At 47.5% G+C, this 12,473-nt stretch overlaps 1 protein-coding gene across 2 annotated transcripts in view; it reads left to right on the forward strand.

Annotated features, from left to right (window-relative positions):
* Positions 1 to 388: 388 nt before the first annotated feature.
* Positions 389 to 12,473, forward strand: part of AMBRA1 (autophagy and beclin 1 regulator 1) — a 127,877-nt gene continuing 115,792 nt past the window's right edge. For both annotated transcript variants that reach the window (XM_032188898.1, XM_032188899.1), the window contains exons 1-6: positions 389 to 420; positions 9,191 to 9,446; positions 9,703 to 9,761; positions 10,460 to 10,643; positions 11,257 to 11,429; positions 12,208 to 12,274. In XM_032188898.1, coding sequence (XP_032044789.1) covers positions 9,312 to 9,446; positions 9,703 to 9,761; positions 10,460 to 10,643; positions 11,257 to 11,429; positions 12,208 to 12,274 — 618 coding nt within the window. In that variant the 5' untranslated portion in view covers positions 389 to 420; positions 9,191 to 9,311. The remainder of the gene's footprint in view (positions 421 to 9,190; positions 9,447 to 9,702; positions 9,762 to 10,459; positions 10,644 to 11,256; positions 11,430 to 12,207; positions 12,275 to 12,473) is intronic.

A 12,473-nucleotide genomic window follows, 5' to 3' on the forward strand; every position in this document is an offset into this window, starting at 1 on the left:
ACGTTTTTGCAAAGTCCTCACCAAACCCTGCATTGGGGGGGCAGCGTGCACACCCCCACACCCCTGGGGGGGGATAAGGGGCCGGGTGCGAGGCTGGGGGCGCTCCATCGCCGTTCCGCTCGGCGCTCCACTGGCCGTGCCTGGCTGCCGGGCCGGCTGCAGGGGGGGGTGGCGGCGGCGGCGCTGGCAGGCGCTCGGCGCTCGGCAGGTGCGGGCTGCCGCCGCCGCTCCGCCTTCGGCTGCTCGGGCCTGGCCGCCGCTCCTCGGCGCCGCTCCCCGGGCGCGGCTCGGCGCTCGGCTGCCCGGCCTGGCCGGAGCTCGGAGCGGCGGCGGCGGCGGCGAGCGAGCGGTGGGGCCGCTCCGACCGGCCCGGCCCCGGCCCCGGCCCCGGCTCCCCTCAGGCCGCGGCCCCCGCCGCAGGTAGGCCCCGGCCGCGCTCCTCGGCCCGCCCCCGCCTCGGCGCCGCTTCCCCGGGCGGGCCCCGGAAGGTGGCGGCGGAGGCCGCGCCGGGCCCTCGGCGCCCCGGAGGCTCCCCCCGTGCTGCGCTGCGCTGCGAGCCCCCGCTGCCCTGCGGTAAGGGCGAGGGGCTGGGTGTGGGGCCCTGGGGCTGCGGAGGCGCTGGGGAGCGGCGCCCCGTGCCGCCCGGTTTCTCCCCCAAGCCAGGCGTTTGGGCTCTGCAGGCAGCCCAGCCGTGTTTCTCGGCCCGTCTTTGTTTGCCGCTCCCCCCAGCCGGGTGCCCTTCGCAAATGTCAGCTCGGCTCCCCGGCCCCCGCCCCTCCCATCCTCTCTGGGGTGGCCGGTGGGGATGGGGAGATGGAGCCTGGCGCTGACCTGCTGGTGCCCGGCCGGTGCAGCGCTGCCTGGTTCTGGGGCTGGGTGCGTTTTCAGAAGGAGGGATGAGGATAAATCCGGGCACGCTCCAATGCCTGGTGAGGAACGCAGCAGCGAGTTCCAGGTCTAGTTCCATAACTTCAACATCCTTGTTTGTCTTCTGGACCGCTGCTGTGGTTCAGCTTCTGGTGTTCAGAGCTCTTCGGTAGGGCTTGCTTGCTAATTCTGCAGTTAACCAATTCAGTTGGGGTTGCTGTAGATCGCTGTTTTCTTCAGAAATGGCCCATCTGTGTATTGAAGATAGCAGGCGAGTATCTGGTACTCTTCCATGGCGTTGCGGTGGGGATGTTAACGAGGGCAGCAGGCCGTGAGCCATTCTGTGTTTTTTTTCTAGTGCTTGGAATGAAGAACGCGTCTGGATCCAGATCGCTGGGCTCGCCTGCTCTGACTTAGCTACCGGGGAGTGCACGCGGAGTGTTTACTTTGCTGTCAGCTTCTCCTTAATTTTCTTTCTTTTGCCCTTTTCTGAGTCATAGCTGACCCCCTGGATTCTTGTTTGGTTGTTTTCTACTTTTCCGTTTTCCACGCAGCACTTTCAACTTTTGTGCAGCTGCAGTGAGCGTCCGTAAGGAAGGCGAGCAGTAACGCTGCCTGCCAGGATCCCCCTGTCACCAGTTAGGGATTTGAATATTTCCTGCCTTCCTGCACCATAATTTTGTTTAACGAAACCGAGAGACAATAACTTCAGTATCTTTTGTGCGGTGGCTAGCAAGCTGACTGAACTCAGGACACCTACAAAGTCACTGTTGATGCTGGTAGTATAGTTAACGCTCATTAACATTGTTTAGGTGAATAGCGTTAAGGTTTCTTTTCTTTCTTCTTCCCCCCCATTGAGTTTGTATTGTTGGAGACCTGATAAGGGGCAGAGTACATGTTAATAGTTACCTTGTGAGCTCTTCTGGTGAGAGTCCTGCACGAATCTAGGAAGGAAAGTGACAGAAGCGAATTGTTAGTGACGTGAGCACAAAAGAACAGTGCTTTTTGGAAGTGAGTAGCGGGGTGATGTGCCATGGAAGGGGATTTGTGTTAGAAATGTTTTCATGGAAGGTTGGAAATTGTATGGCAGTTGCTCAGTGAAAGACCTACTGATGGAGTTGCTTAAACCAAGAGACAAAAGCCCCTGGTGGATTTAACGTGGGTTGTGAAGGACTTTGACAGTGACTGCTGTCCAGTAGCTGTTTGTTCTCTCGGTTCCGGGTGGTGAGGTGCCAGGTCTGAGCGGGGAGGGAGTCATCCTGCTCTGTGCTGTGGCACAGCTCCGCTTGTGATGCTCTCGGTGAGGTCTGCGGGGCTGTCCTGGCAGAGCAAGGCCGTCCTGCAGCTTTGTTGCAGTGTGTGGCACTAACTCGCCACCTGGAGCAGCGCAGAATGGTTCACAGCAGTGTCCGAGCCCCATTTCTGATACTTTTTTGTTCCTTCCTCCTTAAGGTTTTCATATGCTTCATCTGAGGCTGAGAAGGGGAAAGGGTGTCAGGAATTGGCAGCGCAGCTTTGTATAAATAAAATCCTTTCTCTGCACCCTATGGTTGGATACCCATGCCATTCCCAAAACCCTTCCATGCCAACCCAAACCACTGTGCTCTGATGCCGGTGCTCCCAAGTCGCTCTTGCATGCGTGATGCCAGTAGGTAGCACTTGGCTGCGGCTCTTGAGCTTGAGGAACCTTCATGGGACTTTTCAAAACCTCAATATTTACATTAATTGAGAACTTCTTTCCTCTTCTATCAAAATGAGAGTGGTTCTCTGAAGGGGTTAAGCTGCTTCCTTTTTTTGCTCTATTTTTCTCTTTGCTCTGCCCCTCCTTTCCTACTGCGTGCGGGACTTTGCCAAAGATACCACGGGCTGAGCGCAGAGTCGGGACACAGACTCTTTAATCTCCTGGATCTCAGGTCTGCTCTGTGACAGACCTTGCAGCTTTGTGAAATTATATTTATTCTCTTCCCGGCTTGTGGATCGGAGCTAGCATCTCTTCAAGAATTCTTGAAGCTTACGTGGAAATAGCGATAACAGACAGGGAAACGCTTGGTGTTATCGCTGGCAAATGAAGCTGCCAGACGCCAGACACAGCTTATCGCTTACCTTTTTATGACTTCCCTGCTCATCCGTGCCACCGGTTTGCTGACCTTTAGAAGCTGGGATCCGCAGTTTTCTCTCCCACTTCCCGGTATTTTTGCTGTACATAAGGAGCAATTAAAAGTACTGCTCTCGCAGGTATTCCAGCTCGCTTCATCCAGACTGGGAAGGCACATTGAGGTTCTGATGGCAGCCAGCTCCACCTTGTTGTCATTTCATATCTTGAAACGACAGCGTGCTCTTGACATCTTTGTAATCTAATTAAATTTCCTGAGCTGTTTGTGGTTGCAATTTAAAGCACAGCAATGGATTCTTTAATCAAGAAGCACTAATGCTAGTTATTTTTCTTTCATAATCCTGTTGTGATTTATATGGAAATGCGTCGAGCTGCAGATACAACTTGGAGCCATGCATCCAGTGCATCTGCAGAAGATGTGCTTTGGAGTTACTTTCTAAATCTCTCTCCCTTTAATCGAGGGAAAACTTCAGCTTGCTGAATATCTTTAAAGCTTTGAAGAGTAAAAAGAGTCACACAATGAAAGTGCCTTCGTGGTGGCAATTCTGGGCCCTGTTACCCAGCTCCATCACAGACTCACTGCCTATCCTCTTCAGGTTCTTTTCTTGTTGCAGTTTGGGGCGGGTGGTTTAGGTCTGGCTTTATGCTCTTTGGTAGGCTGATGTCAGGAGCCTGCATATTTCCAGTGTTAATTTCCAGTCTTAATTTAAAGTTCCCATGGTTTTATTTTGTTTGTTTTTTTTAGGATAATCAGGGACACAGAAGAAGAAACAGAAAGCAATGTAACACACTTCAGTTTTGCTTCTTTCATTCTTTCACTTTATTTCCAACGCATGTCCATTTAAATATCGCTGCAGGATAACTTGGAAGTTATCGCTTGGAGTTAAGGGAGGATGAATTGTGGTATTAGGAAAATGTAAAAATGCAGCTGATCAGGTACTTTCTCAGAAATTCATGTGGCTTGGCTGCTTTTTGTGGAGCACAAGACAAGTTTTGGAAGAGCAGGAGGTACTAAGTTTAGATCAGTGGAACTGCTCTGGATATGAGTCATGTCACCCTTTTTTACTGATTTTTGTTGTTGTTTTTGCATTGTTCAAATTCCAGTGCTACATAGTTCGATTACTTACCAAACTAGGACTCTCTGACTCGTCCTGTTTGTTTAGCGGAGCTGATACAGCGTGGAGAGGGCAAATCAGCTTTTTTGTTTTGGTTTTACATCAACTTATTTTTTTTGTTTTGCTCAGTCTTTCAAGTGGAGACATGAAAAGGTTTAGAGGGAATGGCAAGGCACTCGGTATGAATTCAGTCAACGATTTTAATAAAACTGCTGGTAGGTTTGAGGTCCTCTTCTACCCAGGGCAGCATTTCTGGGGCTTTTTATACATCTTGTTTTGTGCAGTTTAGGAAGATGTTGGCATCGCTGTCCCCATATTGCAGAAGGGGAAACTCGGAGCAGAAACAGGGCACTGAACTAGAAAGTCACAGGAGCTGTGTCACTGCTCACACATGTTTTGAGCGATGCTTTAAGCTTCTAGTTCTGATTTGGAGATGTCCTGTCTCTGGGTCTTGGAGAACGAGGCTTTTACCACCATAAAAACTGTTCTGTGCACGGTCTGCAGATGGTTACTGGTAGAAGTCACCTGCGTGTGCGATAGTGGAATTGTTGAGTTATTACTAATATTTATTAAATACAATCAAAGCCACTGCGTAGTGTTTTTGGTTGTATTTACATTAGTACACTACGTACTGCTGGCACTGGCCCATGACATGTGGGGATCCCATTGGTTTTATAGTCAGCGCCTTCTGGAAGCCTTAAAACTTGCCAAAGGGACTCGGAGGCAGAAACTAACAGCACGTGCTCCCTTCCTCCCCTCTGGGCTTTCCTGGGGGATTCTCTCCATGGATCCCAGCTTGCAGAGCCAGAGACAGTTTTTATCTTTCCCTTAATGTTGTTTCTGTTTTCCACAATCACTTGAGAGCTCTTTAGGTAGCAAAGCTGTCTGAAATTATTTGGACATTTGTGTCTCTTGGACAGAACTCCTGTTACAAGTAGTGTTTACTGATTGCAGCTTTTTTCATATAACCACTGGTGGAGCAGATACCGCTGCTCCTGTACGCACGCATCAGGAAAGGCTCCCAGGGGCGTGCTCAGCACACAACCAGGAGGTCCTTAGGAGTGGTAGGAGATCTGTAGTCAAGAGCTGAAGGCCACGTGAAATAACTTTTTCCCCAAAGCCAGCTGTGGTCCCAGATTCTCCACAAAATTATTAACGCCAAAGCTGTATGTGCTTAAGAAATGGGAGCAGGATCTCTGTAAAATGCTGAAGCTTCTTAGTGGAAGACTGACCCACTGCATAACACACAAAATACCTCAGCATCCTTTCTGTAAGGCCACTTGAATGTGTTTGGGTTTATTCCTCTTCTCTCCACGCCTTCTTGTCAGTGTTTTCTTGTGGTCCTGTACCACTATGAGGTGTTAGCAGTTGGTTTGCTGCTTCACTTTGGTTTTGGGGAGGTTCAGTATCCGCAGAAGTGCCGTTCACAACTGAGCTCACGCTGATCCAAGGCCGGGAGTTCTTGAGGCTTCTTCAAGGACAGCTGGCGCAGAGCAAGTAAAAAGGCTTGGGGTTGGGCTGTGCTCTTTCCAAAATTATAAACAGCCCAGTGTGCTGTCCTGAAATGCCCTGAAGGGAGAAAACTGTTAAGGAAACAAAGCCGCCAATTACAGAAAAATTTCTGAGTTTCCACTTTGGGAATTTCTCTGGAGCCCTGGCCTACATCCAGGGCATCACCTAATCGTCTAGCTGTCGGACTCCGCTTCTGGTCATTCTGCTTTAAAAACACAAGACAACAGAAAAATACCGGTCCCAAAGCAGCTCCTGCTGCTGGTGGTGGGCTGCTCATCAGCTGTGATGGCTCAGCTTTTGTAACAGAAGCAATGCTGCTGCTGAATCAATCCACCGCTGGCCCAGGCAGGTTTGGTCCAAGGAGCTGCACGTTTTCATGATGCTGAGGCCTCAGTAGTATTTTTCAAGCCCACTGAGCTCCTTTTAAACTTTGTTAGTTGGATGCCAGCTGTTCAGCTAGCTGTAAATGTGGTTGGTGCTTCAGTGTTTTGTTTTATTTTGGTGTTTAGTGACACTGTCATTTTTTTCCTTACACCTGGGCAAAATGTTTGGATTTGATGGGTTCCTCTATTAGATTAGAGAAGGAACTGGGTCTGTCTCTTGGGGGAAAAAACAAACACAAGCGAACAAACCAAAACCAACAAAGCAAAACAAACAAATGAAAACAACAACAAAACCCTGAGCAGATGATACAGTAATAAAGTTAAAGTCTTCCTGCTAATGGTAGCAGAGATAACGCCCGTATCTGTGCTGCATCTCTTTCTCCATTCAAAGGCTTGGTTTTTCTTTTTCCTTGCCAATCCAAAGTGTTGCAGAGCGTGTCGCCAAGCAGTGGAGAGCAGTTACTGTATTCAGGCTAATTCAGGTAAGGGATTAAACTTCTGAAGCACGAATAAAGCCTGGTCCCCAGAGGGACTGACGGTGACTCCAGAGTGCCAGCTCTGCTCAGGAAGGATGCACTCAGCTATTCCTGACAAGATCCCAGCTTTTAAAGATGTTGAGCAGGTAGCAAAGGCTTTAAGTCTGGGGCTTTATTTTGTTTTCTTTTCAAGTGATTTAAAGAGGTGAGTCAGTTCAAAGCAGCTGGAAAATGAGGGACAGTCCCTGAGGGAGAAATTGCAAGTTTGGACGCGCTCAGGAGGCTCACGTATGAAGTGTTTGTTATATCCGAATTAGTTCAAAAAATTAGTACGCGTCTGCGAAGATTTAGCTAAGTTGTTTTAAGGGAGGTACTCGCTTTTATGCTGTGAAGGTGACTTAATCTTTACAGTAAGGTGAATACAAGGAGCTCCCTACATGCATTTGTAGGTGTTATCTGTTTATTTTGCAGTATGTAAACTTACTCATGGCATAAACAAACATCAAGATGCTTGATAAACATCTTGGTTTCCTTGTTGCCATTGTACTTCATGTAATCTCAGTCCCTATAGGACTGAAATGTTCCCAAGCTGTCGGAGCTTGTACTTTCTCATGAGTAATTGGGTTATCCTGCTTGTAAATTACCAGCTTCTATTAAGTTATTTAGGTTATTTGTCCTTTACGCCTACTGGAAGGCTGCTCTGAAGCTTGGTGGTTGAGGTCTTGGACTTCCAGTGTGGTCTCCCGTTTGTGTTTGGTTTACACATTTATTCTTGCATTGACATCGTACTCACTCCTTGAAAGCACCCATAAAGAGCAGTCAGCTGCTGTTTCCTTAATTTTCCTAGGCAAAGCTAGACGTATGGTTTGCTCCCATAAAACAGGCTTTTTATTGCCTGCGTTGTTCCTGACCTGGCCTTCCCAGCCGCACTTCCTCCGCTCTGACCCCGTTCGCTTCTGGAGGTGGGTGACCGGCCTCGCTTGCAGAATCCAGATTAGGGTTTATTAGTGTTCAGCAAAGGAAGATTTTCGTTCAGTGATTCGTGTGCTGAACAGTGCTTCTGGCTGCGTCTACTCTCGTTAGGCTTTTTGTAGCGTTCTAGCATTTGGGGTTTGGGCTCCTTTCATCTGTGCAGTTGCTCCTGTGAACTCCCTTGCGGTAAGACAACTTCAGCTTTCCTGTCGCTTCCCAGTAAGGCTTTTATTTTGTAGAGTAATTCCTACATACTGCTTGGCTGACTTGCTGACTCTCAAAAGCAGGCTTACTTTATATTGGGCAGTTTAGCTTCCCTGGAATAGACGATCCCCATGCTGTTCACATTAAGCATCAGGAAAGTTCCAGCTAGCTTCAGTTTCTGTGGTGGGTTTCACTTCTCCAAAGGTTGATGCATTTACTTGTCCCTCACTTCACTTTAATACCCTTTATTGCACTTTTACAAATGAAAACCGGCCGGCTTTATTGGAACTCATTTTCCTGGCTTATCTCTTCAGACAGCTCCTCCCAGCACGCAGCAGCTGCCTTGAATCATCTGCTCGGGAGGGTTTTTTTAGGGAGAGTGGGAGGAAAGGAAGGCTTGCTAATGACCGCTCTGAATTCCGTCATTGAACAATTAGCTCTTCTTGCGTCCATGTGAACCTATTTTCCTGTGTGTGTGTTTTTGCTTGTTGTTTTTTTCTTTTTTTTTTTTTTTTAAGTTGCCACTTCCTTTGTGATCGAGTATTGGTGGTTTTGTTTCATGTGACGTGAAGCGAGGAGGATTTATCTTTAGATCTTTACATTGAAAAGAGCTGGCAGAGCAGTATGCGCGCTCTGCTGGGATCAGAAGGTAATAACATCGCAGCAGCGCTCCTTGTTTTGTCTTTTCTAAAAAAAAAAATCTTTTGGGAAAGCTTTTGGTAACAAGCCCCAATGCAGGAGACTATTTAAAAGCTATGTAACATGGTTGCTATTTTGTTCTGTCAAAAAAATAACTTTTTTCTAAAAACCAACCAAGAAGTCTTACTAATGCTTTCCCTTAGCAGCTCAAAACACACTAAAAGCATCAATCTTTGCCGTTGTGTATTACTTAGGGGATCTGTTGTTCTGAGACAGGAAGATGATTTGCAGACAGGCAAAATGAGCCATCGTGGTGGAGTTAGCCAACATGCCGCTGCAGCCCTCGGTGACAGGTTTTGGTCTGCCACGTGCTTGTTTCCATACACTGTGAGCTGTTGGGATAGAAAGGGAAATAATTAGGACTTGAGGTGCATCAATTGTCTAACTTGTGCAGTGCTAATGGTTACCGTTACTGAAATCTGCACAATTTTGCAGAGACTTCTGTAGTTATTGTCAATTTTTAATGCTATTCCTCTAGCTATCTGTCAGCCTTCCCAGATAGGAGCTAAATCTTTAAGGTGTAAAGTGTGTCACTTTGTAGATTTTTTTTTCTTTTATTATGTACGGCAAGAGATGGAGGGAAGGGTGAAAGTTTCAAGTCCAATTTTTAATTCTCTTTCGATGTGGTATGTCTGCAATATCTGTACGTGGAAAGGGCTAGGTGCTTTCAAAAACCTTTTAAAGTAATCTTTGGCCGCAAAACTGTCAAAACTGGACCTTGATAATGGAAAAAGGCAGCAAAGGTGGGGGAGAGGGTAGATGCTCCTCTTAAATCTGTTGTATTGGGATTTAAAGTTCTTCCTTCATCTAGGTAAAAGCTGCCTTTCTTATCGCTCTTTCTCCGTCTAGGTTTCCATGAAGATAAACAGTTGACATGTGGATAGCCTGTCTGTAGCTCAGTGCTGGTTGTCATCTGGAACCTGCTGGTGTCTTCTCCCGCTGGTTGGCGTAACGTTGGCCGCTGAGAGCCATGAAGTTTGTACCGGAGAAGAACGCGGTGCGCATCCTGTGGGGTAGGGAGCGGGGCACCCAGGCGCTGGGTGCTCAGCGGCTCCTGCAGGAGCTGGTGGAGGATAAGACGCGATGGATGAAATGGGAGGGCAAGGTAAGGTCGCAGCACGGAGGTGCACAGGTTGGTGTTGGAAAGGGGGATGGGAGGCAGGGGTTTGAAGATCAAATTGTCTCGTGATTGTACATTTGATGTGTTACACTTGATATGCTCTCTGGCTCTGTTCAGTTCCTGCAGCGGTGTGATTGTAGATATGTTCCTGCAGCGGGTTCCCCTTACTGTCCGTGTGGCTTACAGTTAAAGTACGATCATGTGACACTTGCAACACTTCCTGCTTTGTTGGCTTTTTCAGAAAGTTGAGTTGCCAGACAGTCCACGCTCCACCTTCTTGCTGGCGTTTAGTCCAGACAGGTAATTAACTCCTAGTTCGTTCCCTGTTTCAGCAGTCTCCTTACGCTTAAAAAAAGCGAAGGAGGCTTGTGCCCGTCGAGTTGTTCAGTCCTGAACGGCCAAGTGAAACTCCTGGTTCCTGGCATGCATGGATGGAACGTGCACACCTTCCTAATCTCACAGCTTCAGGCGTAGCAGGTGTTTAATTCTGAGGCACCCGAGTGATGCATAGCCCTAAGGAAAAAGGGTCTGTGTGGCCACCATGGGATTTCATGAAAAACTTGAGGGAGTAAAGGGTGTTTTGCTACCCCATCCCAAGTGATGGGGCGCACCCACTGGGATAGCGAGGACTAAAGAACAGAGCAAAATGCGGCGTGCATTGGAAACAGGATTGGAGGTGGGATCTCTCAGTGTCAGAACTGGGAATGTTTATTTGCCCCCAACTGTCACTCGGAAGAGTTTCTTCTGAGCTGCATGATGACTCTTTCAAGGTCAAGTTTGTGCTTGCAGATCTGATGAGCTCTTGCTTGCATGGGCCTTGAAATCTGGCCATAAGAACCCTTCTGGCCACTGGTGGTAGAGTAGCCTCTTACCATTTGAGTGTGGGGCTATGTGTGCTGGGTTAGGTGCCAAAAGACCCTGTTGAGATGAAGCTAACCGCAATCTGTTTTGCTGTACTCTTCTCGTGCTAATTCTTGTCCTGCCTTCTGCATCCCTAGAACCCTGATGGCTTCCACACACGTGAACCACAACATCTACATCACGGAGGTGAAAACGGGCAAGTGTGTTCATTCCTTGGTTGGACATCGCCGCACTCCCTGGTGTGTGACCTTCCATCCCACCATCCCAGGCCTCATTGCTTCAGGATGCCTAGATGGGGAGGTTAGAATTTGGGATTTACATGTAAGTCTTTCTGAAACACATACGCTTTTGCATTTGGTGGGTGGTGACCTTTTTTGTCTGAGTTTGTTTGCCAAATGTTGCCTGATAAGAAAGATGTTTGGAAGTTTTGCATAGAATAGAGCAGACTGTAGCCATCCTCCTTTGTCTAGAGAGGAGATGACAGATTCTTCATTCAGTCTGCCAAGTAGGTCATGCTCCTTAGCCCTGATATGAGCTGTACAGATAATGCTGGAGAACTTTAAGCTGAACACGTCTTGCACATGTGAAAGACTTGCCATTTTTCATTCCCTTGGAATTTAGAAATTCTGCTGCCCTGCCAGTTCTACCTAGCCTGGTGATTGGCCCACAGACAAAATAAGGATGATTACCTGGTCGCTTTGATGGCATTTGTACAGCATTTGTACAGGCTGTTTGAGACACACATGTAAAAGTACACCTGCGGTCATTGTTGGGGGTAGTACTGTGTTCTGGATATGGTCTCATATGAGAGCAGCTGTTGTTGAAAGCATCACTTCAATGCTGTAGGCAAAGTCTCAGAAGGGGCATGTGCATGGAAACCTAATGATCTTAAATTGTATCATAAACTGCTTGTGGTTCTTGACTCCTCACTCAGGGTGGAAGTGAGAGCTGGTTCACAGATAGCAACAACGCCATTGCATCACTTGCTTTCCATCCTACGGCTCAGCTCTTGCTGATTGCAACTGCCAACGAGATACATTTCTGGGACTGGAGTCGTCGGGAGCCTTTTGCAGTGGTGAAAACAGCCAGTGAAATGGAGCGGGTCCGGTGAGTTCTTGTTTCCAGAGGAAGAGGGCACTTGTCTGGAAAAATGGTCAGGTTTGGGGAATACAGGTTTTTCCTCTGGGATGCTGCACTGTCTGTGCTGAAGCAGAGGAGAGAAGCATTGTTAGCAACTACATGACCCATCTGGTAGGAAAAAAAAACCAACCCTGTGAATAGGGAAAAAAAGCAATTGGAAATAATATATCAGTTTGGATGTTCGTATTTGTAATCAGCCCTGTGTCCTACAAATGCTTTCAGGATCTACTCCATTTTCATTTGTAAGCTTAGTAGTTAAACTTGTCAACCATAAGGATGAGAAAACCCAGAAGCTGCTGGAAGAGAGTGCTGAACTACTATTTTAGTGCGGTTACAGAGGAAACTGCCACTGGAAACTTGATGCCATCCTTTGAGCAGTTTAAGATGATGAAGTAACATTCAGGAGTAGTTAATCTCTCCCTTTGTACCAAATTCCAGAGTATATGTACGTCTTCCCTAAAACTTCCTGGCTGCTTCTACTGATATAGCAGTGCTTACTGCCAGCTTTTAACTTCTGTATAGAGTTGCTGTGGACTGAAAAATAGCTGCAGTCTTCAGCTAAATAAGTATGTTTTCTTCTTAATGCGTAAGCTTTTTTGACATCCTTCAGAAGCCAAGCTGGTAGGTAATATAGTAACAGTGCAGATATTTTCATGTGGGATTTTCTTTCGTGCTGTGTCTAGTTTCCTGTGTCAATGTGGAATGTGAACTGATGATTGATACTCTGGCTCTGCTTTTGTTTTAGGTTAGTACGGTTTGATCCCTTGGGACACTACTTGCTCACAGCAATCGTTAACCCTTCCAACCAGCAGGTAAGGGTAATGCATTGACTGACTAATTACAAGGTGCTTTGTGTATTAACCCTGGTCTCCTCCTAAGCAGCCTTATGCTTTTCTGAAAATCTGCAGTCTTTCCAAGCTGAATTCTGTTCCAACTTAATTGGGTACAGAGATGTTCTCATGTAATATGCAGGGCTGTTAAAGAACTCTCTTAAGTGTGCTCGTTTTGCCC

This window comes from Aythya fuligula, chromosome 5, assembly GCF_009819795.1.
Source record: "Aythya fuligula isolate bAytFul2 chromosome 5, bAytFul2.pri, whole genome shotgun sequence".
Lineage (NCBI taxonomy): Eukaryota > Metazoa > Chordata > Aves > Anseriformes > Anatidae > Aythya > Aythya fuligula.